Raw genomic sequence first — 27816 nt, 5'->3', positions numbered from 1 at the left:
AAAATATCCAGCTGCTGTACATGAAAAGCTGAGCACCCTGACTGTGTATGAATTCTGCAGATTTTGCATGATTTTTATTCTGCTTTTGCTAGTCACAGGGGGGAAGACTGTCCTCTTTTCACTGAGAATCCTCTTTGTGGCTTCTTAAGGGCTAGAAACTTGTTTTACTGGAAGAAGGGATTCTCATGATGCTGAATTCTAGTACACACAGCCCTTCCCCATGTAGCAATTTCTGCAAGTCCTGATCTGAGGAGCCCTTTTAGTCAAAGAGAGCCCACCCTTCCTTGCCTACAGATATTTGCTCCCTTTGAGGAACAAGGCCACGAAAAGGAAGACACCAGTCGTGAAGAAGAGTCTGAACCCCCACTACAACCACACCTTGGTCTACAACAACATCAGCTTGGAGGAGCTGCCCCACATCTGCCTGGAGCTCACTGTGTGGGACCGGGAGCCCCTTTCCAGCAATGACTTCTTGGGTGGAGTCCGGCTTGGAGTTGGGAATGGTGAGGAAGCGGCTTAATGGGGGGCAGGGGATGCCTATCTATCTCAGTGGTTACCTATAGACAGGTTCCTCCCACTTGCTCCACAAGTGCAGCCATGGCAATCAGTGCAGGCTATCAAGCTTCTGTTGGAGAAGACCCCATCTGGGTCCAGTCTAGTCCAGCCCACAGCAACAGGGTTCTTCTGGAGCTCCTGGACAGAATTTTTCTGCCCTCCCTTCTCTGGATTAGATGGTTTGGGGTGGGGCATTGAACCTGGCACCTTTTGATACATATATATTAGGGATGTCCTTTGCTGGGAAATCCATTCTTTTTTTGACTCGACGGAGTTCCACAGCATACATGTCTCGATTTGTGTTTCTGAGCTGAGCTACAGGCTTTTCTCCTAGCCCTGGGAACATTTTTGTGCATTTTCCCCCTGCAGGTTCCACAATTTGTGCAAATTACTGAGCAATTTGCACACATTATGGCTGAAACCACACATATTACAGCTGAATTTGCACAGATTGCTCAGAAATGTATGTGAATTGCAGAACCTGCAGAAAAAAAGTGCAAAATGCCCAGAAAATCCTCAGACTGGCCCAACTCACTGCAGATTGAGTCGGGTGCCACAGTGGGAACGGAAACAAAATGTGGGGGCCAAACCTAGGAAAACCTGTCGAACTCCAGCCCCCAGATGGATTTCTCTGACACTCCTAGTATACATGCTTCACCATTGAGCTATGGCAGGGGCAGGCAGAAGGTAGGTTAGGGTCCGCTGAAGCCTCCCCCAACCTGGTGCTCTCCAGATGTTTTGGACATCAACTCCCATCAGCCTCAGCCAGCCCGCCCAGTGACAAGGAATCCTGCGTGTTGTGGTCCAAAACATCTGGAGGGCACTAGCTTGGGGAAAGCTGATCTACTGATTGATCTCAAAGGCTTTTTGACTCTTGGTTGACTAACAGTAGCAACACCCAAAGGCTCCCCTAAATTAGGCTGCTGAAACAAAGAAAACTTGGGGAGGAAACCGGCAGTGAATTGTTTGTCCTGGGCTGAGCGCATGCCTGGAGGGACCGTGTCTTCAGTTTGTAGTGTATGTCCACCCTCCTGAGCCAGAGCTTTTCACCTGGCTGTGGATGGTGGACCTCTGGATTATAGTGGGATCTACTTGATTTTTAAAGGTTTTTTTTTACAAGTCTACCCCTGATCTATGGCCCCCTTACCTGGGGGCACCCACTGTAACTGCTCCCTCCTCCTCTCTTTGGTAATGTGAGATTTTACTTTTAAACACAGTTGCAAATAGAGGCAATAAGAAGGAAAGACGGCACACAACAGTGCAATACTGTTGCACAGATCCAGTGCTGGCTGCAGCTGCTCCTGCCCTCCCCCTCTTTCTCATCATTGCTGCCACCAGCTTGCTTGGCAGGCAGAGAGCTCGGGAGCAAGTCGGCAGAGGCATCTGCTGCTCCTCCTTCTCACCACCTTGGTTGTCTGGGCCTGAGCGAGAGGCGGGTGAGCAAGCAGGTTGCCATGGTGAGGAGCAATTCCAGGAGGCTCTTGTCAGTGGGCCCCTACCGCGGTGTGAGACCTTGGCAGGTGCCCAACCACACCGACCCTTGGCGCTGGCCCTGCATGGATCTCTGCTACCTTGCGCTCTCTGCACCCAGCTTGATCGTGCACGTGCAATTGGAGGCTGTTTCTTACCTCCTGCCCCCCACTCTCTCCCCCTTCAGGAATGAGTAATGGCCAGGTGGTGGACTGGATGGATTCGACAGGTGAGGAGATAAATCTGTGGCAGAAGATGCGCAAGTACCCAGGATCCTGGGCAGAGGGGACCCTCCCCCTCCGCGCCACCATGGCCAGGCCAAAGCCGTAACTTTGCTCCAGCCTGTTTTTGAGACTGAGCCCAGGAGGCCGAGGAAGGCTAGGGCTAATGCCCTGGAGAGCTTAAGCGAGAGCAAGATATCCAGGCATGTAGGCCCACAGCTAACTTTGCAATGGCCGTTGAAGTTGGCCCGTCCGGATGCAGTGTTCTTGGCAGCCGGTTTTATTTAAAGCATCTTGGTTTTGTAACTTCATTGGAATTGTAGACAGTTTTCATGGGGGGTGTCCCAAAGTGCCTTTAAAAAACTGTTTTCTGTATTCTCTTTTCTCCTGCCACTCCCATTCTTATGTCTTTGTTGTTGTTTTTAAAAGCCTTCAGCAGACCGCATTTCTGCATCCTGTCCCTGTTTTAAATGGCATTGCCTTCTGTTCTGTGTGTGTGGGAAAAGGTCATTGAAATAAAGTTCAGATGTATGAGCTGGAGGCTGCAAGAATTAAATTATCCTTGCACTACTGTGTAAGGCTCTGTCTGGCCATCTCTCTCAAAAGGGGCGTTGTAGAGCTGGACAAAGAAACAGCAACCAAAATGGTCAGGGGGTTGGAGCAACCCCCCTATCAGGTAAGGTTACACTGTTTGGAGTTCTTTAGTTTACAAAAAGAAAGGTGAGTAAGGGGGGGACATGATAAGAGTGTATATAAAACAATGCATGGGCGTAATGCTAGAACATCAGGCTATCCAATGAAGCTTCATGGTGAGAGATTTAGGATCAACAAAAGGAAGTACTTCACAAAACACTATGATAGCTCCAGATTTTGGAGGGCCCTTGGGCAAGAGACCCTCAGTGAGTCTACGTTCTCACTGCCACTGCCACCAGCTGATATTGCCCCTTATCCTCTTTCTCATAATTGCTACCATTTGCTTGCTAGGCAGGCAGAGAGCCAGGGAGCGAGTAGGCAGTGGCATCTGCTGCTGCTCTTTCTCACCACCATTGTTGTCTGGGCTAGACAACAAGAGCCAGATGAACAAGCGGGTTGCCATGGTGAAGAGGAGGAGCAAGTCCAGGGGGCTCTTGTCCGTGGGCCCCTGCTAGAGTGTGGACCCTTGACAGGTGCCTGATCCTGCCTAGCGGCGATGCTGGCCCTGACACAGCACAGAGTTAAACTGTGGAATTCACTACCACAAGCTGTAGCAGTGGCCACCAACTTAGATGGCTTTAAAAGAGGATTAGAGAAATTCATGGAGGATGAGGCTCTCGATGGCTACTGGTCGTGGTGGCTATATATTATCTCCATCATCGGAGGCAGTATACTTCTCAGTTCTGGTTGCTGAGGAACATGAGCGGGAGGCTGCTGTTGTGCTTGTGGGCTTCCCAGAGGCATCTGATTGGTCACTGTGGGAAACAGGATGCCAGACTAGATAAACCTTTCGTCTCACACAGCAGGGCTCTTCCTGTGCCCTCCATCCACCACTGAGCAGTTTCATTGCTCTATTAGCAAGTGATGAAGACATGGTGTTAATTGCATGGAGCAAAATGAGCAGAAGATGCAGTCCAATTAGTGGCTAATCTCTACTCCCATTTATCTGTGTGACTGGCCTTTTCTCTCACATCAGGCTGGTGGTGGCAGCTTGATGAAATGCAGAGTGTAATGTGTCACTAGAACTGAATGCTCACAGAGGTCATCAGTCTGCATCTGGGCTGACGTACTTCCAACTGCCGGTGGGGGCTCACAGGAGTAATGCTGTTTTTCATACAATATGTATGTGCTTTTTTGTTTGGGGGTATTTTTTTGCTTCTTATGTAAGAACATTATCATGTGAGCCCTCAACTGAAGTGGTACAGCCAGACCTAGAACTGCCACCTCAGTGGGAATTAGGACTAGAAGCAAGGCTAAAATCTATACTGCTTCCTGTGAAGTTGTCAGGTGGTGGAGAGCAAAGGGCTGGATGCATCTGATCTCGGAAGCTAAGTAGGGTCAGCCCTGGTTAGGACTTGGATGGGAGAATGCCTGGGCATCAGGCTTCCTGCAATGAGCAGGGGGTTGGACTCAATGGCCTTGTAGGCCCCTTCCAACCCTATGATTCTATTAATAGATGGTAGGCAGAAATCAGATTTTTGAATGCTTTTTCTTACCATATAATAATCTCCCCTAAGTGGAAAACTAGCTCAGCAGGGCTAGAACTTCATCCTGATGTGCTAGCTTTCTTTTTGCAGGAATTTTAATGTAGGGGAGTACTCCTAATGGACTCCCCAACTCATGTTGCAAAGCACCTTTTAAGAAAGTACTGCTTTACTTCTTCATTTTGGGAATTTGGAAGCCCCTCAATATGAAGGTTTTGGTTCATTTACCATTACTTGACAGTACAGCCCAGGGGTTCTTAAGGTATGCATGCAGTTCTATCTGATGGAGAGACTTCTAGGCCACGTTGTCACACGCAGGTAAGTTTTATTCTTGGTACGTGAAAAGAGACACACTGAGGAGTGAGCAGAAACATGTATTCATCTTTAGAGAGGAGGGGTTGCTCTTACTTCAGAACTGTTAAATTAATGTGAACATGAACAGAGCAGGCTTCCTCTACAGTTATGGTGGGGAACCGGTGTCCCTGCAGATATCGTTGGACTACAACTCCGATCATCCCTAGCCATGCTGGCTGGGGCTGATGGAAATTTGAATCCAACTGCATCCGGAGGGCCTTAGGTCTCCTACAGTCAGGGCCAGAAATACTGGAACAAGGATAACTGTTTTGGCAGTTGGCCTCTGCACACCACCACATTGAAGTTGAAAGGAAACACATCCAGATGGGAGCGAAGTCAGGACTTCCAGCTGTAACTCAAGGGGTTTGACAAAAGTGGGGCACTAACCATTCAGGAAGCCATACACACACCCCATCGTTGGTGGCTTATAAGTAATGAAACAAACCATCATTTCAGACTTAAGGATCGCCTTTAATACCTGGATGAAAATCCTTTGCAGTCAATGACTGCCTGAAGTCTGGAACCCATGGACATGACCAAATGCTGAGTTTCCCCCCTCGATATGTTTTGCCAGGCCTTTACTGCAGCTGCCTTCAGCTGCTGCTTGTTTGTGGGTCTTTCTGCCTTCAGGCTTGTCTTCAGTAAGTGAAAAGCATGCTCTATTGGGTTGAGATCAGGTGACTGACTTGGCCAGTGAAGAACATCCCACTTCTTTGGCTTGAGAAACTCTTGGGTAGCTTTTGCTGTATGTTTTGGGTCATTATCCATCTGCAATATGAAGCAGTGTCCTATCAGTTTGGCAGCATTCGGCTGAATCTGAGCAGAAAGTATAGCCCTATACACTTCAGAATTCATCCTGCTGCTTTTATCAGCAGTCAGGTCATCAATAAACACCAGTGACCCGGTTCCATTGGCAGCCATACATGCCCATGCCATAACACTGCCTCCACCATGTTTGACAGATGATGTGGTATGCTTTGGATCATGAGCTGTTCCTTTCCTTCTCCATACTTTTCTCTTCCCATCATTCTGGTACAAGTTAATCTTGGTTTCATCAGTCCAAAGAATCTTATTCCAGAACTGGGCAGGCTTTTTTAGGTGTTTGCTGGCAAAGGCTAATCTGGCCTGTCTGTTCTTGAGCATTACCAGTGGTTTGCACCTTGTTGTGAAGCCTCTGTATTTACATTCATAAAGCCGTCCCTTGACTGTAGATGTTGACAAGGGCATGCCTACCTCCGCAAGAGCGTTCTTGACCTGGCTAGGTGTTGTGAAAGGGTTCCTCTTCACCCTGAGCAGAATTCTGTGGTCATCCACTTTAGTTGTCTTCTGTGGTTTTCCAGGCCTTTTGCTGTTGCTGAGCTTGCCAGTTAATTCCTTCTTTTTCAGGATATTCCAAACTGTTGTGTTGGCCACTCCCAATGTTTTTGCTATTTCTCTGATGGGTTTGTTTCCTCAGCCTAATGATGGCCTCCTTCACTCACATGGACACCTCTTTGGACCTCATGTTGGGAGTTCCAGTGAACAGCTACCAAATGCAAATGTAACACTCAGAACCACCTCCAGGCCTTTTCTCTGCTTGCTTGGTCATGGGGTACCCAGGAAACAGGCCGCACCTGGCCATGCAGCTGCTTGTCAGCCATTTGTTCCATTACTTCTGAGCCACCAACGATGGGTGTGTGTGTATGCCACTGGCTGCACTTCCTGAATGGTTAGTGCCCCACTTTTGTCAAACCCCTTGAATTACAGCTGGAAGTCCTGACTTCGCTCCCATCTGGGTGTGTTTCCTTTCAACTTCAATGTGGTGGTGTACAGAGGCCAAATGCCAAAACAGTTATCCTTGTTCCAATATTTCTGGCCCTGACTGTATCTCTCCTCTGCAGGATGCGGATAGCTTGCCATCTTGAAAATAGAGATTTGACTTTTCTCCCCATGTGATCTTGTTCATACAGAATGTACTCCCTGTATAGAAAAGTGTAGGTACATAAGTAAGGCACACTGTCCTGAAGAATTCCTACAGGAACACTGAATATTGTTTTGCCTTTGTTCACGCGAAGGCATCTGTACTTCTACAGCTGTCCCTCTTAGAGATGGCAGCATATACTGTCCCTGAAGGTTCATTTCCAGCAATTCCTCTTCTGTTTCATGCTCTAGCAGTGGACAACGCTGAAAGGGGAAACTCTGGCTGTCTCGTAGTAGGCGGGGGATTTAGAGGCCAAAAGGTGTCCACTGTTACTCCTAGGGATGGAGCAGTCTGTTGTCACTCACACACATCCCTGTTCTGTTCCCTCTGGAGCTCTTCATGGCTGCTAAGCAGGTAGGTATCGACAAAGGAAAAGAGCTCGTCTGGTGTCACAGGCTGGATGTAGCGCTCGCGGTCCATGCCGTTTTTGTCAACAAACACTATATTGAAGCGGGACCGAGTGATGTGCAGGAACTGCCTGCAGAAACAGAAAATTATTCTTATTTATTACATTTCTATATCGCCTAATAGCTGAAGCTGTCTGGGCAGTTCAAAACAATTAAAACCATACAATACAACATGATAAACATAATCTAAAAGTTTAAAAATACAGTTTGAAACCAAAATGAAAAGTTAAAACCGAAGAGTGCAAAGATTTAAAATACAGTAACAGATCTAAAACAACAGAAACTGAATGAGTAAAATGCCTGGGAAAATAAGGTCTTCACCTCAAGCTGAAAAGACCACAGCATAGGTGCCAGATGAACCTCTCTGGGGCGCCACACAGAAAAGGCCCTCTGCTTAGTAGCCACCCACCTCACTTTATTTGGGGGCAGCTCTCCAAAATTATGTTGCTTTTTTTCATGGAGTGGTATAGAGAAGGGATGGGGAATGGGTGGTCCTCCAGATGTTGTTGGACTGCAGTTCCCATCATCCCTCACCATTGGCTAAGCTGGCTGGGGCAGATGAGAGTTGCAGTCCGCTAACATCTGGAGGGCTACCTGTTCCCCACTCTTGGTATAGAGAAAGAGCAATGATCCAAGAGGAGGAGTCTTTGATTCAAAGTTTTTCAATATGTTGATCTTCTAAGGCAGTCTTGCCCAACCTGGTGAGCTCTAGATGTGTTTGACTACAGCTGCTATCATGGGAGCTGCAGTCCAACACACCAAGATGGTACCAGGCTGTGGAAGGCTGTTCTAAGATCTTTCCCCACTGTGACCTGTAATGTTTTCAGAGGATGCTGAGTTGTGCCTATCAACATGCTTGCTGTAGAAGTCAACTCAAGAGGTGCATCGCGGCATTCTCACAAGAGACTCCAAACTGCATATTTCAAGTTGCACACCTGAGCTGGTTGAATGAGTTGGCTCATCTAGTCAAGCACTCCCATTTCCCACAGTATAATCTTTTTATTTTATTATTTATTATTTCATCCCTATACTGCTGAATCGCTTAACCTCTCTGGGCAGTTCACAAACATTACAAACCATAAAATACAAGATAATAAAACATACTACAACACCTGAGCTTCTGCTACATCACATTGACCTGGTTTGCATAACATGACAACCCATGGGGCATTGTCATGCTGTGTGAACCTGGCACAGTTTCTGCCGGGTGGCTTATTTTTCACGAACAAGCCACCCTGAGAACCCATGGCTTGTTTTAGGGTTGTTGATACCCATGGTGGCTTGTTCTTTTGTATGAACCCAGCAGGGCGACTTCATGGTGGGTTGTTGAGAACAGCTACAGAGCCAGCTGGCCAGAGTGACAAAAAAAAAGAGGCAGGGACTGAGGAAACATGGAGTTCTGCCATGAAGATACTTGTGATACATGCCAGAGCTAGTGGGGTGAAGCAAGCCACGGCAAGCCCGATAGTCTGTTGGGTTAGCAAGTGAACAACCACCAATGGTGGTTTATTCGCAGGATGTGCAAACTCTCCCAATGTCTCTTTGAGAGAGACACCCATCCCATCCTGCTGCCACTCACCTGAGCTGTTCAATGATGCTGTCTGAAAGCCGGTGCTCACGGATCCGCCCCACCTCATGGGGTGGCAGTCCCACCAGCTCAATCACAGTGATGTGACGTAAGTCCAGCCCGCAGGTGGCTTGCTGCAATGGAGAGAAACGCACCTCGTCAGTGCCCGGTGCCTGGGGAGGTGGAGGGGAGGTTGGAAGATGGACATTTAGGAGGAGCTCACCTGCAGCATGGCATTCTGCATCTTGTAGTAGCGGTCGGAGGGATCGGGAGCGGAGACAATAAACAGCCGGCGCTTTTCGTAGAACTGGTCCAAGAGGCTGCCGGCAGAGTTTACGTCCACGTTTATCTGCATGGCTGAAGGAAGGGGACGAGAATACAGAAGATATTATGACTGCTACTGAATGCTGGGTAGGCAGCAATAGTGAAGAACAGAGAGCAGCAGTAGCGGTAGCAGGGACACCTGGTGGACCGGAGGAGTGGATGCTGAAAAACACCTGTCCTCCAGTTACTCCTGTTTGCCTTCACCGCCACCTTTCTTTCAAGGCTGAGCAGAGCCAGGAGCTGCGACAGGCTGGTGAAGAAGCTTGCCCCTGCAGAGGCTGAAGACATCTGGGTGATAAACATAAGCCTCATGTAAGCCCCACCTGTGGGGAGAAGATGAAGAGGCTACTTCCCTGTGGTTACTGCTGCAGACCTGGTGAGGAAGGCAACACCCTCAGGAGGACTTGGGAGAAGACTTTATACATCACTGTTCCCCCTAGTGTTTCCGACAGCCTTAGTTTATCTACCTTAAGCTAAAGCCTTTACGGCCGCAAATGGCATCCCGGATGCCATTTGCAGCTGTATATGTCACATCCCCTTCAGCCAGCGATACAGCATGGTGGCCGTATCGCTGGCGCTTCGGAGCCGGCCGGCAGCTCCGCAGAATCGCCGCAGAGTGGAGCTGGCCAGCAAGGATTCCGGTGGGGAGGAACAGATCGCCTCCCCCCCTGGCAGACCCCCAGCGGAAGGCAAGGTAAGGGATTCGTACATCCCTACGCCTTTGTATACCAGTTGCTGGGGAACATGGGTGGGAGGGTGGTGTTGCACTCACGTCCTGCTTGTGGGCTTCCCAGAGGCATCTGGTTGACCACTGTGGGAACAGAACGCTGGTCTAGATAGGCCTTATGTCTTTATGACATGCTTTGTACATGGCCGGTGTTGGCTAGGAATCATGGGAGGTGCAGTCCAACGCATCTGGAGGAGGGCTGCCCTATATGGTGCTATTGAGATGACTGTCCTACTCTCCCTCCCAGAACACACTCACGCATGCACGTGGGCTGAGAGCCTGACCACTGGCGGCTGGACTGGCAGACCCGCAAGGGGGCGCCCTGCCGTTCGTAGCCTCCGTCGCAGTGGTATTCGCAGGTGGCGCCGTAGTTGTTGCCCTCCGAGGTACAGCTGAGGTAACCGTGCTCCGGCGCCTTCAGAACGGGACAGCGGCTCACTGCAGGAGGTAAAGTTAGTCAAGAATAAGGAGAAAAGGCCTCCTCACTGTAACAGAACAGGGAAGAACTGAGGGTGGGCTAGGCCTGCGAGAAGGCCCTGTGCTGATGCTTTAAGGACAGGGGTGCAGAACTTCTGTCAGGCGGAGGGCTGAATTCCATTTTAGAGAAGCTCTCATGGGCCTCTGTCTATCTTATTTATTTATTAATCGTCCATCTGGCTGGTCACCCAGCCACTCTGGGCGATGCACAATAATAGAAACAGTTTAAAACAATAAAATTCTACATTGAAACATCACATTTCTAAAAATACCCTAACCCACCCCAAATGCCTACCTGAACAACTGTGTTTTTAATGTGTGGCAGAAGCTCATTAAAGAGGGGGCATGGTGGAGTTCCCTAGGGAGGGGGTTCCACAGAGTGGGGGCCACCACAGAGAAGGCCCTCTCCCTCGTCCTCACCAGTCTAGCTGTCCTGGCTGATGGGACAGAGAGAAGGCCATCCGAGGCTGATCTTGTTGAGCGGCCTGTCTGGTGTTGCAGGAGGTCCTCCTTAGGATAGGCTGGGCCGGAACCATATAGGGTTTTAAAGGTCAAAACCAACACCTTGAATTTGGCCCGGAAAACAACTGGTAACCAGTGCAATTCCATTCTAGTCACAGGTGGGGGCAAAAATAACAAATAGAAGCCTATTTGAGCTTGAAGTTCTTACTGCCAGTAACTAAACCACAGGAGATATGATATACAGGGTTTTGAGCATGAACGGAATAGGGAATCGGATTGTCCCATTCTGCCTAATCAGTGGTTTGCTGCTTTGGCATCTATACTTGTTGTGTCTCTTGATCTTAGGCTGTGTCTTATTCAGCAAAAAAAATTTGTTTCATGTCTGTTGGACATCACACCTTCTCTTTAATAAGGGATTGTCTAATTTGGCTAATTGCTAGCGGTGCAATGCGGCTAATGCTTCTTTTAAACATAAGTTTTGTCAATGTCCAGTAGTTGTTTCTTTTTGGGAGGAGGTTATGATATGGATAAAGTTTGTACCGGAACAGCCTTTAATATTTGCTGATGTGCATGCTCTTGTAAATTATTTAACTGCTTCATGGAAATTAATGAATGGGCAGCGTAAATTGATTCTCTGCACCCATTTGACAGCAAAAACACTGATATTACAACACTGGAAGAATAAACACTCACCTCCTATAATGCAATGGACGGAGGACCTTACAACGCTTTCAACATTTGATCAGGAGACATATAGACACCACCTTCAAATGGATACTTATTTGGATATCTGGTCCGCTTTTGTCAAAGCCTATGTATACTTGCTAGAAAGTTATATTTAGATATATATGCATTTCATATGTATTCATTGCTATGGATGTATACAAATTCATGTATGTATGTTTTAAAGAACTAAAAATAATAAAATGAAAGAGGAAGAAAAACTTCACAGATGCAGGGAAATAAGTAGCTGTCAGTGGGTGGGAATCGGAAGATGGGGGCGTGGCCATCTGGGGGATTGGGGGATGGGGGCGTGGCATCTGGGGGAATCGGGAGATGGGGGTGTGGCCATCTGGGGAATTGCCCCTCAGCCTGAGGTTCTGCACCCCTGATTTAAGGTAATGTGCTATTTGGCCCTGAGATATGGGCAGAAGCTGGTGTCTTGTACCTTACCTTGGACCCTCACAGAAAACCTGCAGCTGGCTCGATTGTATGCCTGGTCATAGACGGTATAGCGAATAATGTGTTCCCCTTCGGAAAACTCAGATCCTGGTTCTGGGCCCCGGAGCGTAATTCTGGACTCAAAAGACAGAGAGCTGTCTCAGGATGGGATGCCCAAGGGGAGGGTGTGAGCCTCAAACTCCCCTCTGCCTGCTCCAAAACATCTTAAAGTTTGTGTTGAGACCCAAATGGAGCTATTTGGGTCTCAACACTGTTGTAGAGGTTCTGGGAGCCATTTCCCGAAGCTCACTGTTTGATGACGCCGTCGGCGGAGTCCTTTGCCCGTGGTGGATCCCAATACACGGTGGCTGTCAGCTTGCCAGGCTCTGCTATTCGCTCTCGAGAGTCGGGACATCGGATTTTGGGAGGCTCTATGTCTGCTTGGGTAGAATTGGAAAGGAACTCCATGGAAATAAGCATTAAGAGGGAAAGAATTTCCATCTCAGGCCAGATTGGCAAGCGCCTATTTCTCCTGCTTCAGCTCCCACTTTCTCCTGCACTATGCAGCTCTAGTCACTGGCTTGAGCAACGTATACTCTATCAAAATCCATGTTAGTGTAATACCTTTATTATACCAACCAAAGATCACAAAACAGGCCAACCAAAAGATCACAAAAAATGTGCAAGCTTTTGAGATCTCCAGATCTTTTCATCAGGCAACATGTTATTAAAAGCAGGGGGGTCAGCATAAAGTGAAAGCATGTGACAATACAATGCCCAGGAACCCTTGGTCCTCTAGCTGGCTGATAGCAGATCCTGTGCAGCCCCATACGGCAACTGGGAATTGGACCAGTGTCTTCTTGGTCAATGGATGAGTGGAATCAACAGCAAAGGGGTTAACTCCTCCAGCTTGAGAAGTTACACTTTTCCCTTTCTGTCAGGGAGAAGGGAGGAAAGTTTCCCCCAGATGCTCTTCCTCTGGCTTATGGTTGTAGATAGGGATGTTGGAGAAATCCACAATGGATTCAAACGAGTTCAGATTTCTATAAATCCGATCTGTGGATCCCACAATGGAATGGCTTTTTCTGAGTCATGTGGACTAGTTTTTCTGGGGGAGGGGGAGATTAGTGCTAATGTGCATTAACTGATGTGCATTAGCACAGATGCACATTAGCGCTAATGCCCACTTGCACAACTGCACACTAGCAGTAATGCACATTTATGCAAATGTGCATTGGTTAATGCAAATTCATGCTAATGAGCATTCAGAGGGCTAGCTGATCTTCTTGCCATTACATTTTTCAACTTACCTTCCGGTTTAGGCTACTGTGGAGGAGTAGCTATCAAGAGACATATCCTAACAGGTTTAACAGTCATTCCCTGTAGTGTCATGGTTGTGGCAGGGGAGAGAGAGATACATATTTTCTTACAGAAAATTCTTAGTGCCTTCCCAAAACTATAAATCCCAGAGTGCTGGGGCGGGGAGAGTATAAAAATTCAACTGGTACAAAACCAATGTAAATGTATCAGGTATTTCTACCCCCACTGCATATAATCCTCTAGACCAGCCTTCTGTTAGTACATAGCAGCCATATAGCTATATTCGAACATTATATACTAATGGAAAATTTATTCTCTGAGTGTGGGTCCTCATGAAGACAAAGCAGCAGTGCCCAAGCACAAGAGGGAGGTATCAGCAGGCTTGGGGGAACTCCAAGGTTTGCAGAAATACAATGGGGGGGGGGGCAAACAGCTCAATGAGTAGTAGTCACAGAATGCTTACTGATGGTTAGATTGGGGGGGGGGGTCGAAAACAGAAAAACAGGGACTGGGGTGGGCCAGGGGAGGGAGAATGAAATGGAAATGAAATTCTGAGCAAAGGGCGTGGCTGACTGGCTAGCAGCCTGAACAGGAGCACTTCACACTGCAACATTTTGTTGCAGGTCTCAAATCTACTATTTATTAGGAAGCTTTGGAGCAGCACATTTTCCCACATCATTTTTGGAGTGCTTCTTTGTCAGGCCTACAAGAAGAGGAAGTTGGTCAGAGGAAGGGGGGTAGCAGAGTGTGTGTGTGGGGAAGTGGTGACATCTGTTTTTGAACTCAGGTGGTGAAAAGACTGCGGCTGGCCCCGGGAAGGGTGAGAATTTACCTACACAAATTGGCTCGCCACCACTCCAGTGTCCGTCTTCCATGCACACGCGGCTGCGATCACCCTCGAGGTAGTACCCAGGCCGGCAGGTGTAGTCACAGTGCGAGTCGACCTTCAGTCCATCCGAACACTGGTACGAACCATGGTGAACTGCTGGCAACGTATGGCACCGAATCTCTGCAGGCACAAAGAGTTAGTTCTTTAGCCGCTCTGTGGAACTGCAGTCTCCAGGAAGCCTTGGAGGGAAGAAGCCTTTATGCTTAAACCAGCTTCAAACAGATCCAAGCTGTGTGGTGAAGAGGTAGTTTCAACCTCAAGCCTACTTGCCATTCTGTTTGAAAAGTACAGGCTGTTTTACATGAATCATAGAATTTTAGAGTTGGAAGGGGCCGTAGAGGTCATTTCATCCAGCCCGTTGCTCAGTACAGGAATCTTGAAGCCACAGCATCCCTGACACATGGCCGTCCAACCTCTGCTTAAGCACCCCCAGCAAAGGACAGCCCACCACCTCCTGAGGCAGACTGATCCACTGTTGATTAGTTCCTACTGTTAGGAAGTTTCTCCTAATATTTAGCTGAAATTTGCTTCCTTCAAATTTCCAAGGATTCATTCTAGTCTCAGCCCTCTGGAGTAGCAGAGGATAAGTCTGCTCCATCTTGTGTTATGAGAGCCTTTCAGATATATGATGTCAGCTATAATGCTCCCCTTAATCTTCTCTTTTCCAGGCTAAACATACTCAGTTCCTTTAACTGTTCTTAAGTTTCGGACTTAGTTTCCAGACCCCTCACCTTCCTGGTTGGCATCCTGGACAGTGAATCTCAACATTTTGTTATTGGTTTACTGGATGAACTCAAATCCTGAATAATTTGGTGTTTGGGAAGAGAGATATTGCATGTGAGCTTGTGTGTGTATGTGTGTGTGTGTGTGTGTGAATGTGTGTGTGTGATGGCAACCTCTTTTTCTGACAGGGTGCTCCCCTGCCCTTAATAGCACACAGTGAAGCTTTCCCCTTCACTGCATCTGTTGAATTTCTGCCTGTGTTGAATTTCTATCATTCAGCTGTTAAAGGCATAGAAGCTCTGCCAGAAAAAAGGTGGACAACTTAGCGGTGTGATAAACAACACACCAGTCTATGAGATCTAAATGTGAAAATGGAAATTGTACAGAAAGGCATATTTCAAAAAAGTTATTTTCTAGAGTTCTTGAGCAGATTAACACATTTATGACCCTGCCTCCCCAGCACATATGGCATTACCGCGTTTCATCCTCACAACTCTGTGGGGCAGGTTAAAGTCTGAGAAAGTGACATGTCCAGAATGGCTCATTGAGGGGGGATTTGAATCCTACTCCTGGTAAATTCAACACTCCACTCCACTCTGGCTGTGTCTGATATGTTTCAAAGGGCCAGCGTCTGTTTAGGACTTCCTCAGATAGCCAAGCTGCTCAGACTGAGGAAGGAAGCCCAGGCCAACACCTATATAGGGCCAGCCAGGCCCCTACTGGATCCTTAGGTCACCTGATCAGACAAAGCCGTAGTGCCGGCTCTGGCCATTATAGGGGCAGCGCTGCCGTGCAGCAGAGAGCAGCCTGGACGCTCCTTCTACTTAAGAGTTGCCCAGGTGGTGCAGGGAGTAAGACCCTGGTGCCCACCTTCCTTACTTACCATCCCCTTATGAATCCCTTTTGCATTGAACATAAATTGTCCATATCTATTCCCCACCAGTGATACACTCTGACTTTGGATGCATCTCCAGGCTGTTTACTCTGGGGGTGGGTGGGTGCGTGTGTGAGTGAGTGCGTGCACCATGGCATAACTTTAATAGGTTTCCCGAAGATAGACATGGCTGTAACTGGTCACAGGGGCAGCCCTAGCCTAGCTTGCAGCAACTGGTGCCCTAGGACAAGCCATGCAACTGGCCCCTCTCCACCCCCAAACCCCAAGGGCAGATTTAGAGGGAGGTTTTTGGTAAACTGGGCAACATTTTGTCCCTGTTTTCTGTTTAATACTTGTAAGTGTATTTATTTAAACAGAGCCATAATTATCTGGTTTTTCCACCTGTCCAACCAATGTTTCTGAAATCAGATAAAATAAAATATTTGTTGCATCCTTTTCAGCCAAGATAGACGGTGAAGCAAGTATTTTTAATGCTTAAAATTCCTGTGGACACCTATGATATTCAGTGTATTATAAACATAATTACATCTTCATCATTTTGGTTTTTTTAATTGTATTTTTTCCTTCAAATTTGGCACCCCACTTAACTTGGCACCCTAGGCGACCGCCTAGTTCACCTATATGGGCGTGCCCACCCCTGAGTGGCCACAGGAAGTGAACACTTACGTCTGCAGTAGGCAGTCCCAGACCAGCGACGGTTTAGCAAGCACTGCACGGACCTCTGGCCAATCAAGCGGTATCCATGGTCGCAGGAGAGCTCACAGCGAGTCCCCGTGCTGCTGCGGTAGTTCCCTCCGCGGGGAGAGTAGCAGGTTGCCTCCCCATGGTAAACGTTTAACAGGTGACACCACTGGGGAACTGGAGAGAAGAACAAAGATGGAGACCTCCATAGGTTCTGTCTATCAAGAGCAAAATCTGCTGTGATCTGAAGGACCACCTGTCCCCCATATATACCCGAGAGGTTCTCCAGAGGTCCTAGTCTGGGTGCTCCCAGCTTTGGAAATGAAATGGGTGACTGCCAAAGACAGGGCCTTGGTACTCAGATGATGTGATGCTTTGATGACCAGCCATATTTAGGTCCTATGCTGCTAACTTTTCAGCCCCAATAAAATCACAGATTTTTTCAGCTGTTATGGGTTGCTGCTCTTTGTCTTTATGGGATAGTTCTATTTTGTTTCATTATTATTAACTGCCTTTTGCAGACCTGGCCCAAGAAATGTTGTTGTTTGAGGTAGAGCAGCAAATGGTGCTCCCACCTCAGTTGAGGTGCATAGTATCCAAAGCCAGCCAAGTTATTTTGGCACAGGAGGCAGAACATCTCACAAGCACCTCTCCCTATTCCTGGTAGTAAAAAAACACGAATAAATTAAGGGTGCAATCCTATGCATGTTTAGACAGAAAAAAAGGCCTATAACTCCCAGTGTGCCCTAGCCAGCATGGCTGGCTGGGGCATGCTGGGAGTTGTAGGCCTTTTTTTCTGTCTGAACTTGCATAGGACTGTGCCTTAAAAAACGAAAAATTTGCTACCCTTTCATGACACTCAAAATCTGCTGTCTGAGGTGGCTGCTTCACTCTGCCTAATGGCAGGGCCATCCCTGGCCTTTGGATATTGTTGTAAGCCACCTTGGTGGGGGCTGATAGGGGTGGAAAGGCAGGGTATACATGTCTAGAATAAGATACATGAATAAGTGATTGTTGAATCGTAACACTGAAAAAAATATTTCAAGGGGTTATTTTCTCATGCAGCACTAGCCCCCTTTCTCCAACCATTCCATTCGTTATCTACTCTAACTAATAGTTAATTTCTGAAAATGAGTGTTGAGGTTTGGGACCAGGGCTGGCGTCAAGGCTAGGCATGGTTGGGCACCTGCTGAGGGCCCACAACCTACCAAGGGCCCACTGATGTGAGCCTCCTGGACTAGCTCCTCCGCTTCGCCATTGCAACCTGCTTGTTTATCTGCCTCTTGGCCCAGACAACAATGGTGGTGAGAAAGAGAAGTAGATGCCACCTCCTACTTGCTCCCTGGCTCTCTGCCTGTCAAGCAAGCCAGTGGTAGCAATGGTGAGAAAGAGAAGGAAGAGTGAGGGCAGCTGGTGACAATGGCTGCGGGAAGGGAGACTCACAGAGGGAGGGGGCCCATTGAAGGTGTCTTGCCCAAGGGTGCTCAAAAACCAGCAGCTGGCAATGTTTGAGCTTGCCACAGAATCATCGTGCCTGCAGTGTTAGGAGCCTTTCCTCCTAATCCAGTCATTATGGGTTTCTGAGAGAAGGCACTCAGTACATGCTCCATGGAATTCTCTTTATTATTCTTTAGCATGTACCAGGCATTGAAAACAACATCTGGAGGACCAGTCCTGGCAAACAATAGCTCAGCTTTCAGCCTCGATGCTTCCCCAACCAGCTGTCCCCAATTTCACATTTCTGCTAACTTGCTTTGGATTCAGTAACCGCAGTATATTTCTTTGGTCTCGGCTATTTCCCCCCCTTAATATCAATTATATTTGCCAGGGCTGACCCAGCCACAGATCAAACAGCAGCTGCTGGCTGTCCCCATGGGATCCCATGGCTGACATTCTCCAGGCAGGCCATGCCCTATTCTGGGGGAGTATATGTGACCATGGTGGTAGTTGCCTAGCAACATCCGTATTCATTCTTCCCTTCCTCCTCCTCCTGCTTCCATGGATGACATTCTACATCGGTATGCGGGAGACACTAGCAGTGAGAACCATCATATCTGAGACACATCCCCATATAATTACCTCAGAGATAGGGCCAGTTCCAGGTTCAAGGGGCCCTCCTCCATTGGTGAGGCCTCTCAGGCTAGGGTAGCAATGTGTCCTACTTTACAGAGGACATCCCTCTATTTCAAGTGCTGTCAGAGAACAGTCCTCTATTTGGAGGCATCCTCTGCTTGAAAGGCTGCCCAGTCCAAGTCCGGTTCAAAGATAACTCCAAGAAATTAGAGCAGAGACCTTGAAGTTGCCCATCAGCAGTTATCACCTGAACAGCAGATTGACCAGGCTGGCACACAGGCCACCTGAGTCTTCCCCACTATGGTGACAGATATTGTATTTCTATTGAAAAATTCGTAATTATTTCCAAAATTGGCACATATACCTATAAAATGGCATAGGCAAATTTTATGCAAATACATATTCCCCTTTTTGGTAATTCATTTCCTCATTTTTGGCAATGCACAAGCGGCCACCTACCTTGGGTTTACCAGGTGATGGCAGGAGACAGCCTTGTTCTGAACAATGCTGCAAGCAGCACCAAATGGCTGAGTCTAAAAGGCCACTCTGAGGCCTTTTAATTGCCTCAGAGTGATGCTACATCAGGGACATTGTGGGAATTTAATATAGATCCAGTCACAGAGAATATATATTCTCTGACCTCCCTTATGTCTATATCTGATTCCATCATATATATATATATATATATATATATATATATATATGCAACAAAATAAAATGAGACAGCTTTTCCTGAGTCACATGGATTCCGCACACTTGTGGACTGGTTCTTTTACTTTCCGGAATTTTATGCAAATATAGTCGTAGAAAAATATACAATTAAAAAAACAGCTGAAAATGTGCATTTCCCCCACAGGCTAAAGCATGAAAATGTGCATTTTGATGGGATTTCCACATTTGGGAGGTGATCGTGCAGTTTCGCAAGTGTGAGTTTGTCCAAGTGTGAATTTGCTTCGATACAAATTTGCATGAATTCGGAAAATTAGAAAAAAACCCGATTCTGTCAATGAGAAGATGACAGAACAAAAAGGACCAGAAGTGTGTGTGTGTGTATGTCTGTGTGTGTGTGTGTATGTCTGTGTGTGTGTGAAGCACCACAACAGCAAAGCATTTAAATATCACAACTACTTATGAAGGCAGAAGCTGAAACATTTAGCACTATCTTTTTAAATTACTCTGTTGTTAGTCTATCATATTCATGTATATATGTATGTATGTATGTATGTATGTATGTATGGAGGGCCCAGGATAGGCATCAGCAGTGGGCCTTACTGGACCACTGGGGCTTTGGCAGTTGCCCAATGGCACTATGTCTTGGCGCCGGTTCTGCTTGGGTTTGATTTGGATAGGAGTGGACTCCACTTCCACGAACTACCCCTCAGAGACGAGGAGCATGGAGATATTCCTCCCAGGCCCCCACGACGTGGAAGGGGAAGCACTACCATGTCTGCTGGCCATGCCCCCTAGGGGGTCTCACGCTTGGTGTTAATGAGAAAGGGCCCTACACTCATACAGCTGTATATGCGGGGCTCTTCCTTGCAATTTGGAAACCTGACTAGCCCAGGGTTTGCAGGAAGAGTCCTATGTGCTCGCAGTCCTTTCTCACTCATGCTGCGTCTGTGGACACAAAGAGGTGGGATGAGCGGCTTTGGTGCTGTTCCTTGCCCACACCCTCAGTTGACTGCATGTATAAGGTTGCCCTCAGACACTTAGTGTTTGCCTCTTCAGTCCCCTAGATCTCAAGGGGGTGGGAGGAGGAAGCAAAGGAATGGCAGCATGCCAACGGCACTCCAGACTGTCCCCGCTTCCCTACCCTCTCAGAATTGTTATGTCTGCAACCTGGGCAGGGCTCAGCTTTTTAAGAAATCACTTAAGAGCTACAGGGAAGGTTTTAAGACAAGGTGCAGCCCAAGGCCAAATTCCATTTTGGAGAAGCTCTAGGGGGCCACATTCCAGTGGTGGGTGGGGCCAAAGGCAAAGGGGAGCAGGGCAACAAATACCAGCATATTTTAGCTTAAAGCTCTTACTGCCGGTCACTAAGCCCACAGAGAGGCATTTCAGCCTTTTAGAAGGAGGGAAAAACTGCACAAAAGCCGGGATAACACAAAACGACCAGCGGGAGGGGAAAGGGGGTGGGACCAAGACAAGGAGGCATGGCATGTTGGGGAGGCCCAGAGGGCTGGATTGGGACCCCAGGCTTTTGGTTCTGCACCCCTGTTCTAAAATTATTTTAACTTCTTCAGTCTAAAAGCTCTTACCTCGATATTCTGGGGCAAGAACATGTGAGGTTTCCTCAATGTGCACCTCATTCGTTTGCCTTTCTGCAGCAGAGTAGCCAGATCCTAGAATGGAGGAGGAAAGAAAGAGAAAGTGACAGGGCTTATCTCCAGTTTGGGCCACATCCTTCTTTCTATCCCAAGTCAGGATAGGGTCACCCCATGACGTCATTACGGGTCATGCTGAAATGGGTCTGGATCTGTTGACCAGGGAGTTTTGTTTTGTTTTGTTTTTGGCCTTCTCCCTATTAAGTATCACTCTCCTTGATCAGTCTTTTAAGAAGCTTAAGTTACCATGGACACAAATGCACTAGACAAAAATTATAGCAGGTAGCTGTGTTGGTCCATTAGAACCAAATATCCAAAAGCTCATGTAAACACCTTGAAAAAAACGATTAAGAAATGTCACAAGTATGAGCATGCTTTTGAGCTCTTCAAGAGTTTTTCTACATGAGGTTGTTAATCTGCTGAATCTACTTTTGGTTTTGTTGCAGAATTGACATCCAGGCACTAGACAAAGAGGGTTTCCTTTCCTACTTTTCTGCTACATAACCTCTAGGTGGCACTGTAGTATAGCGGAATAGCACAAATTCACAAGTGAAAAAAGCGTTTTCATTCGCTTTTACAATTAAATGCTGCATTTCCCCTGCTCTAAAAAAAAGTTGTCAGAGATGTTGGTTAGACACAGAAGTGAAACTGGAGGGTCACAATGTTGTCTAAAGAACCCATAAAGAACTGTGAGTAGGGAATGATGAGTGCACAATAAATGTCTCATGTAGAAAAGCCTCCAAATTCTTTTCCAAGCTGGATGTTAAGCAAAACAAAGAAACGAGGGGCGGGGGGAGTATGTTGGTGGGAGTGATTAAAACCCCATTCTGTGGACTGTAAAAATCTTAAGATGAAATGGATGAGGGGCTTTGCAGCCTTAATTTAGATCAAGATTGCAGGTTGCAACCAAACATGCTGGGGTGAAGAAGTGATAGATGCTGTTCCTCTAAAAAGATAAAAGTCAGTTATTTGGGTTTGTCTCCAGCATGCACTCGAATTTAACTCCTTGAGAATTCTCCACATCCAATGCAGTCTCTTGGGTCTCCAGAAGTAAAACTATGGAGTGCGGGTGGAGGAGGTCTCATTCCCTCTATTTCCAGTGCTCAGGCTGGAGTACCATTACTTAGGTAGCCCCAATGACACCATCTGTGCACAAGAGGGAAGTATTAGCAGGTTTGGGGGAACCCCAAAGTTTGCAGAAGTACAAAATGTATTTAGAAGAAAAGCCACCTAGGGGACAATGCTCCCCGTCCCCCAAGCAGCCCAATGAGAACTGAGCATGTTCAGTGGCCATGAAATGCTGAGTGCAGAAGGGTGAGTGGTGGGTGGGATGACACAGAAAACTATGGAGGAGGGGAAATGGAATGAGGTAGCTGGAGCATTCTGCATTATAAGATTTAGTTGCAGGTTCCATTTGTCTTGACTCTATTGCAGGGGTGGGCAGAAGGTATATCTCCCGATGTCTGGGACTTTAACTCCCCAAAGCCCCGGCCAGAGTGGCCAATGGGTCAGGAATGCTGGGAGTCGAAGTCCAAAACATCTGGAGATCTACTTTCTGTCTACCCTTGCTCTATCATACATGCACGCCTAAAAGGCAAAATGTAGTGTGTAGTCTGCTACCATTTCACATACTACAGATGGCGAGGTTGATGTGAAGTGTGACAACATGGCATTAATAGTCACTTGCTAATAGTCAGGGCCCCTTCATGGATCACTGCCCCTTCATGGATCACTGCCTTGTTGTGGCGAAGGGGCTTGCGTAACTCAGTGAAGCCATAAGCTATGCCGTGCAGGGCCACCCAAGACGGACAGGTCATGGTGGAGAGTTCTGACAAAATGTGGTCCACTGGAGAAGGAAATGGCAACCCACTCCAGTATTCTTGCCAAGAAAACCCCATGGAACATATCACAAGGCTAAAAGATATGACGCCGGAAGATGAGCCCCTCATGTCGGAAGGTGTCCAATATACTACTGGGGAAGAGCAGAGGGAATTTCCAAGTAGTGCCAGAAAGAGTGAAGCGGCTGGGCCAAAGCCGAAAGGACACTCAGCTGTGGATGTGTCTGGTAGTGAAAAGAACGTCCGATGCTGTAAAGAACAATATTGTTTAGGAATCTGGAATGTAAGATCAATGAATCAAGGTAAGCTGGAGGTGGTCAAACATGAGATGGCAAGATTGAACATCGACATCTTGGGAATCAGCGAACTAAAATGGACAAGCATGGGCGAATTTAATTCAGGTGACCATCATATCTACTACTGTGGGCAAGAATCCTTTAGAAGAAATGGAGTAGCACTCATAGTCAACAAAAGGGTGGGAAAAGCAGTACTGGGGTACAATCTCAAAAATGACAGAATGATCTCAGTACGAATCCAAGGCAAACCATTCAACATCACAGTAATTCAAGTCTATGCCCCAACCACTGAGGCCGAAGAAGCTGAGGTTGATCAGTTCTATGAAGACCTACAACACCTTCTAGAACTAACACCAAAAAAAGATGTCCTCTTTATCATAGAGGATTGGAATGCTAAAGTAGGAAGTCAAGAAATAACCGCGATAACAGGCAAGCATGACCTTGGTGTACAAAATGAAGGAGGACAAAGGCTAATAGAGTTTTGCCAAGAGAACACGCTGATCATAGCAAACACTCTTTTCCAACAGCACAAGAGGCGACTCTACACATGGACATCACCAGATGGTCAATATCAAAACCAGATTATGTCCTTTGCAGCCAAAGATGGAGAAGCTCTATACAGTCAGTAAAAACAAGACCTTTGCAGCCAAAGATGGAGAAGCTCTATACAGTCAGTAAAAACAAGATCTGTGGCTCAGATCATGAGCTGCTTGTTGCAAAATTTTGGCTTAAATTGAAGAACGTAGGGAAAACCACTAAACCATTCAGGTATGACCTAAATCTTATCCCTTATGAATATACAGTGGAGGTGAGGAATAGATTGAAGGGATTAGACCTGATAGACAGAATGCCTAAGGAACTATGGACGGAGGTCCATAACATTGTTCAGGAGGCAGCAACTCAATCCATCCCAAAGAAAAAGAAATGTAAGAAAGCAAAGTGGCTGTCTGATGAGGCTTTACAAGTAGCTGAGGAAAGAAGGGAAGCGAAAAGCAAGGGAGAAAGGGGAAGATATATCCAACTGAATGCAGCGTTCCAGAGAATAGCAAGGAGAGACAAGAAGGCCTTCTTAAATGAACAATGCAAAGAAATCGAGGAAAACAATAGAATGGGAAAGACTAGAGATCTTTTCAAGAAAATCGGAGATCTCAAGGGAACGTTTTGTGCAAAGACGGGCATGATAAAGGACAAAGAAGGCAGGGACCTCACAGAAGCAGATGAGATTAAGAGGAGGAAAGAATACACAGAAAAACTATACAGGAAAGATCTGAATGTCCCTGATAGCCATGATAGTGCGGTCACTGAACTTGAGCCGGACATCGTAGAGAGTGAAGTCAAGTGGGCCTTAGGAAGCATTAGTAACAACAAAGCTAGCAGAGATGACAGTATTCCAGCTGAGCTATTTAAGATCCTAAAAGATGATGCTGTGAAAGTGCTGCACTCAATATGCCAACAAATTTGGAACACTCAACAATGGCCACAAGACCGGAAAAGGTCAGTTTACATTCCAATTCCAAAGAAGGGCAATGCCAAAGAGTGTTCAAACTACCGTACAATTGCACTCATTTCACATGCCAGCAAGGTTATGTTCAAAATCCTACAAGCTAGGCTTCAGCAGTATGTGAACCGTGAACTACTGGAAGTACAAGCTGGGTTTCAAAGAGGCAGAGGAACTAGAGATCAAATCGCCAACATTCGCTGGATCATGGAGAAAGCAAGAGAATTCCAGAAAAACGTCTATTTCTGCTTCAATGACTACGCTAAAGCCTTTGATTGTGTGGATCACAACAAACTGTGGCAAATTCTGAAAGAGATGGGAGTACCAGACCACCTTACCTGTCTCCTGTGAAACCTGTACGAGAAGCAACAGTAAGAACCGGACATGGAACAACCGATTGGTTCAAAATTGGGAAAGGAGTATGACAAGGCTGTATATTGTCGCCCTGCATATTTAATTTATATGCAGAGTACATCATGAGAAACGCCGGGTTGGATGAATCACAGGTCAGAATTAAGATTGCCGGGAGAATTATCAACAACCTCAGATACGCAGACGATACCACCCTAATGGCAGAAAGCTAAGAGGATCTAAAGAGCCTCTTGTTGAGGGTGAAAGAGGAGAGTGCAAAAGCTGGTTTGAAACTCAACATTAAAAAAACTAAGATCATGGCATCTGATGCCATCACTTCCTGGCATATAGAAGGGGAAGAAATGGAAGCAGTGACAGATTTTATTTTCTTGGGCTCCAAGATCACCGCAGACGGTGACTGTAGCCATGAAATTAAAAGACACTTGCTCCTTGGGAGGAAAGCTATGGCAAACCTAGACAGCATAGTAAGAAGCAAAGACATACCTTGCCAACAAAGGTTTGTATAATCAAAGCTATGGTTTTCCCAGCAGCAACATATGGCTGTGAGAGCTGGACTCTAAGGAAGGCTGAGCGCTGAAGAATCAATGCTTTCAAACTGTGGTGCTGGAGAAAACTCTTATGAGTCCCCTGGAGTGCAAGGAGGTCAAATCAGTCAATCCTAAAGGAAATCAACCCTGAGTGCTCATTGGAAGGACAGATACTGAAGCTGAAGCTCAAAATATTTTGGCCACCTAATGTGAAGAGAAAAGTCACTGGAAAAGTCCCTGATGCTGGGAAAGATTGAAGGCATGAGGAGAAGGGGACAGCAGAGGATGAAATGGCTAGATAGCATCACCGATGCAATGAATATGGACTTGAGCACACTCCGGGAGAGAGCGCAGGACAGGAAGGCCTGGCATGCTATGGTCCATGGGGTCACGAAGAGTCGGACACGACTTAACGACTGAACAACAACAATAGTCAGGGACAAAAAGCTGGTCTTTCCTCAGTGGGAGAAAGTGATTTTGAGGAATGTTTTCTTTCGTGCTCCATCTGCTTGCAAAGAAGAATCTGAGATCAGTGTTTGCCAGTGGGTGGGTGCGGCGAAAGACAAGGTAGCCGCACGTTTTGACTTTGGAGACTGACAGAGGCAGAGAGTTGAGAGTTTTGAGCTGGAGTTGGCTAAAAACAGGGTTGAGAATTGGATGCACTGCAGGATTTAGCAGTTGTGCTGCCTACTGTAGAAGGATGCTACTTGCTTCCACTACGCTCTGCTTGGGTATTCATAAACTATTATAACAAAGACATTGTAAGTTGCCAGGTTTTTATGGAGGTCGGGGGGTTGGGGGTTGGGCAAGATGCTCGCAGTAGGCCCCCCTCCCTGAGCACACCCATCTCCTCTCCCTGAATACTGTTGCCACTGCTCATTTGCTTGCCTCTCCCTCTGGGCCCAATCTATACCACCTCTTTGTTCTACCTGTATATTTGAAAATTAAACAGATCCCACAAAAATACCACAAGCAAACTAGTCCTGTAAAGCTGATCTAAAGATTTCTGCCACTCAGGGAAGCGGAGGGACACAAAACTGTAGTTTTATGTTAGGATCAGCAAGCAGTGTGTGTGTGTGTAAATTGGCTCCCCAGGCTTAAAAGAAAGCTATGACTATTGGAGCACATATCTCCAGAAAAGGGCTCTTGCACAAATATTTCCCCACCGGCTGCAGCCTGGTTAAGGTTGTTAGCACGCACCATCAGACTAAATAGTTTCTCATACCAGCCCTATTAAGCACAGGAAGTGTCACGGAAGCAGAGATGGGCAGAGCACGACTTAGTCTATTCATGAACCAAACATTTCAGGCAGACTACTGGTCACTCCAGGGAAAGATTTCCCAACCTATATTTCATAGCATGGAATCAAATCTCTTTCAGTTTGGGGGAGCTCCTTCTTTTGGATAACAAAGTCCAGCTACAAGAGTTTGCTACTTTAAGCCAACTGCTCAGCACAACCTGAGGGAGGGTTGCAATGCGCATTTTCATGCTTTAGCCTGGGGGCGGGGGAATGCACATTCTGTGCTGTTTTTTAAAATTTTGCTATTTTTCTTCAGCAAAAATTTGCACAAAATTCAGGAAATTTAGAAAAATGGTCCACAAGTCCGCGGAATCTGCCGGACAGGGGGAAAGCCAGTCTGCCGTGGAATCCCCAGGTCAGATTCATAAAATCCAAACTCATTTGGTTCTGTTGCGGATTTCTCTGACATCCCTGGGCAGGAGGTTCCCCATGCTTGTCGCAAAGGATCCTGCAGCACAGCTCTTAGGAGTGTGAACTGCTTCGAGGAGACCCTAGAAATAGCACCATTCCAGAAAAAGAAAATTACAGAAAATAACGACATACTATCATCATCATCATAAATAATAATATACTATCATCTGAGCAGCTTCTTGCGTTGCTCGTGCAGTTGCACCAGCCTTGGGAATAAGACAGGGATCTATTGTGGGAAGTGATGAAAAACGGGTTGCAGTGAAACCTTTGTACTCTGCCCCTGCAGGCACTTTGAAGCTCAAATTAACATATCGGGTTTGATGCTACTGTTTGGTTTTGTATTGCAGTTGCCATGCCACCTGCATCCATCTATTTGGTCTCAAGTGCTGGATCAGGGCGAGGATGAGTATGTTGCCCTAAGGGGAAAAACTAGGTTTTGTAAATATCACCAGTATAGATTGTGGCCTTGTGTCTTGCTTTACAGAGGACAGTCCCCTATTTGAAGGCACCCCCCCATTTGAAGGGCAGTGTCCATTCCAAGACCAGTTTAAAGATAAAGAGCCATAAAAAGGGAGAGCAACAGGGGCCCTGCGGTTGCCCATCTGCAGTTAGCAACACCTGGACTAGGGATATTGGAGAAATCTGCAACTGATACAAATGAGATTGGATTTCTATGGATCCGACCTGTGGGTTCCTCAGCGGACCAGCTTTTTCCAAGTTGTGCAGATTCTGCAGACTTGCGGACCAGTTTTTTACTTGGCGGGGGAGTGGGGAGATTTGTGCTAATGCACACTTGCGCTACCGTGT

At 46.9% G+C, this 27816-nt stretch overlaps 2 protein-coding genes across 7 annotated transcripts in view; one reads left to right on the top strand and one right to left on the bottom strand.

Annotated features, from left to right (window-relative positions):
* Nucleotides 1-4141, top strand: part of SYTL4 (synaptotagmin like 4) — a 46830-nt gene extending 42689 nt beyond the window's left edge. For 3 of the 6 annotated variants that reach the window (XM_084813872.1, XM_084813874.1, XM_084813873.1), the window contains 2 exons: nucleotides 295-503; nucleotides 2213-4141. In XM_084813872.1, the coding sequence (XP_084669998.1) occupies nucleotides 295-503; nucleotides 2213-2355 (352 nt within the window). In that variant the 3' untranslated portion in view covers nucleotides 2356-4141. The remainder of the gene's footprint in view (nucleotides 1-294; nucleotides 504-2212) is intronic. The other 3 variants (XM_084813869.1, XM_084813868.1, XM_084813867.1) reach the window with 1 other exon arrangement.
* A 2893-nt stretch (nucleotides 4142-7034) lies between these two features.
* Nucleotides 7035-27816, bottom strand: part of SRPX2 (sushi repeat containing protein X-linked 2) — a 37347-nt gene continuing 16565 nt past the window's right edge. The window contains exons 3-11 of the mRNA XM_084813275.1: nucleotides 20702-20785; nucleotides 16356-16547; nucleotides 14015-14191; nucleotides 12173-12302; nucleotides 11875-11996; nucleotides 10021-10200; nucleotides 8935-9068; nucleotides 8724-8845; nucleotides 7035-7215 (exon numbers count right to left, since the gene is read on the bottom strand). Of these exons, the coding sequence (XP_084669401.1) occupies nucleotides 7035-7215; nucleotides 8724-8845; nucleotides 8935-9068; nucleotides 10021-10200; nucleotides 11875-11996; nucleotides 12173-12302; nucleotides 14015-14191; nucleotides 16356-16547; nucleotides 20702-20785 (1322 nt within the window). The remainder of the gene's footprint in view (nucleotides 7216-8723; nucleotides 8846-8934; nucleotides 9069-10020; nucleotides 10201-11874; nucleotides 11997-12172; nucleotides 12303-14014; nucleotides 14192-16355; nucleotides 16548-20701; nucleotides 20786-27816) is intronic.

Source organism: Heloderma suspectum, chromosome 9 (genome assembly GCF_057233095.1).
Source record: "Heloderma suspectum isolate Gila_16-S chromosome 9, 16-S_ref, whole genome shotgun sequence".
In the NCBI taxonomy this organism is placed as follows: Eukaryota; Metazoa; Chordata; class Lepidosauria; order Squamata; family Helodermatidae; genus Heloderma; species Heloderma suspectum.
This window is presented reverse-complemented; position numbering and strand designations above follow the sequence as displayed.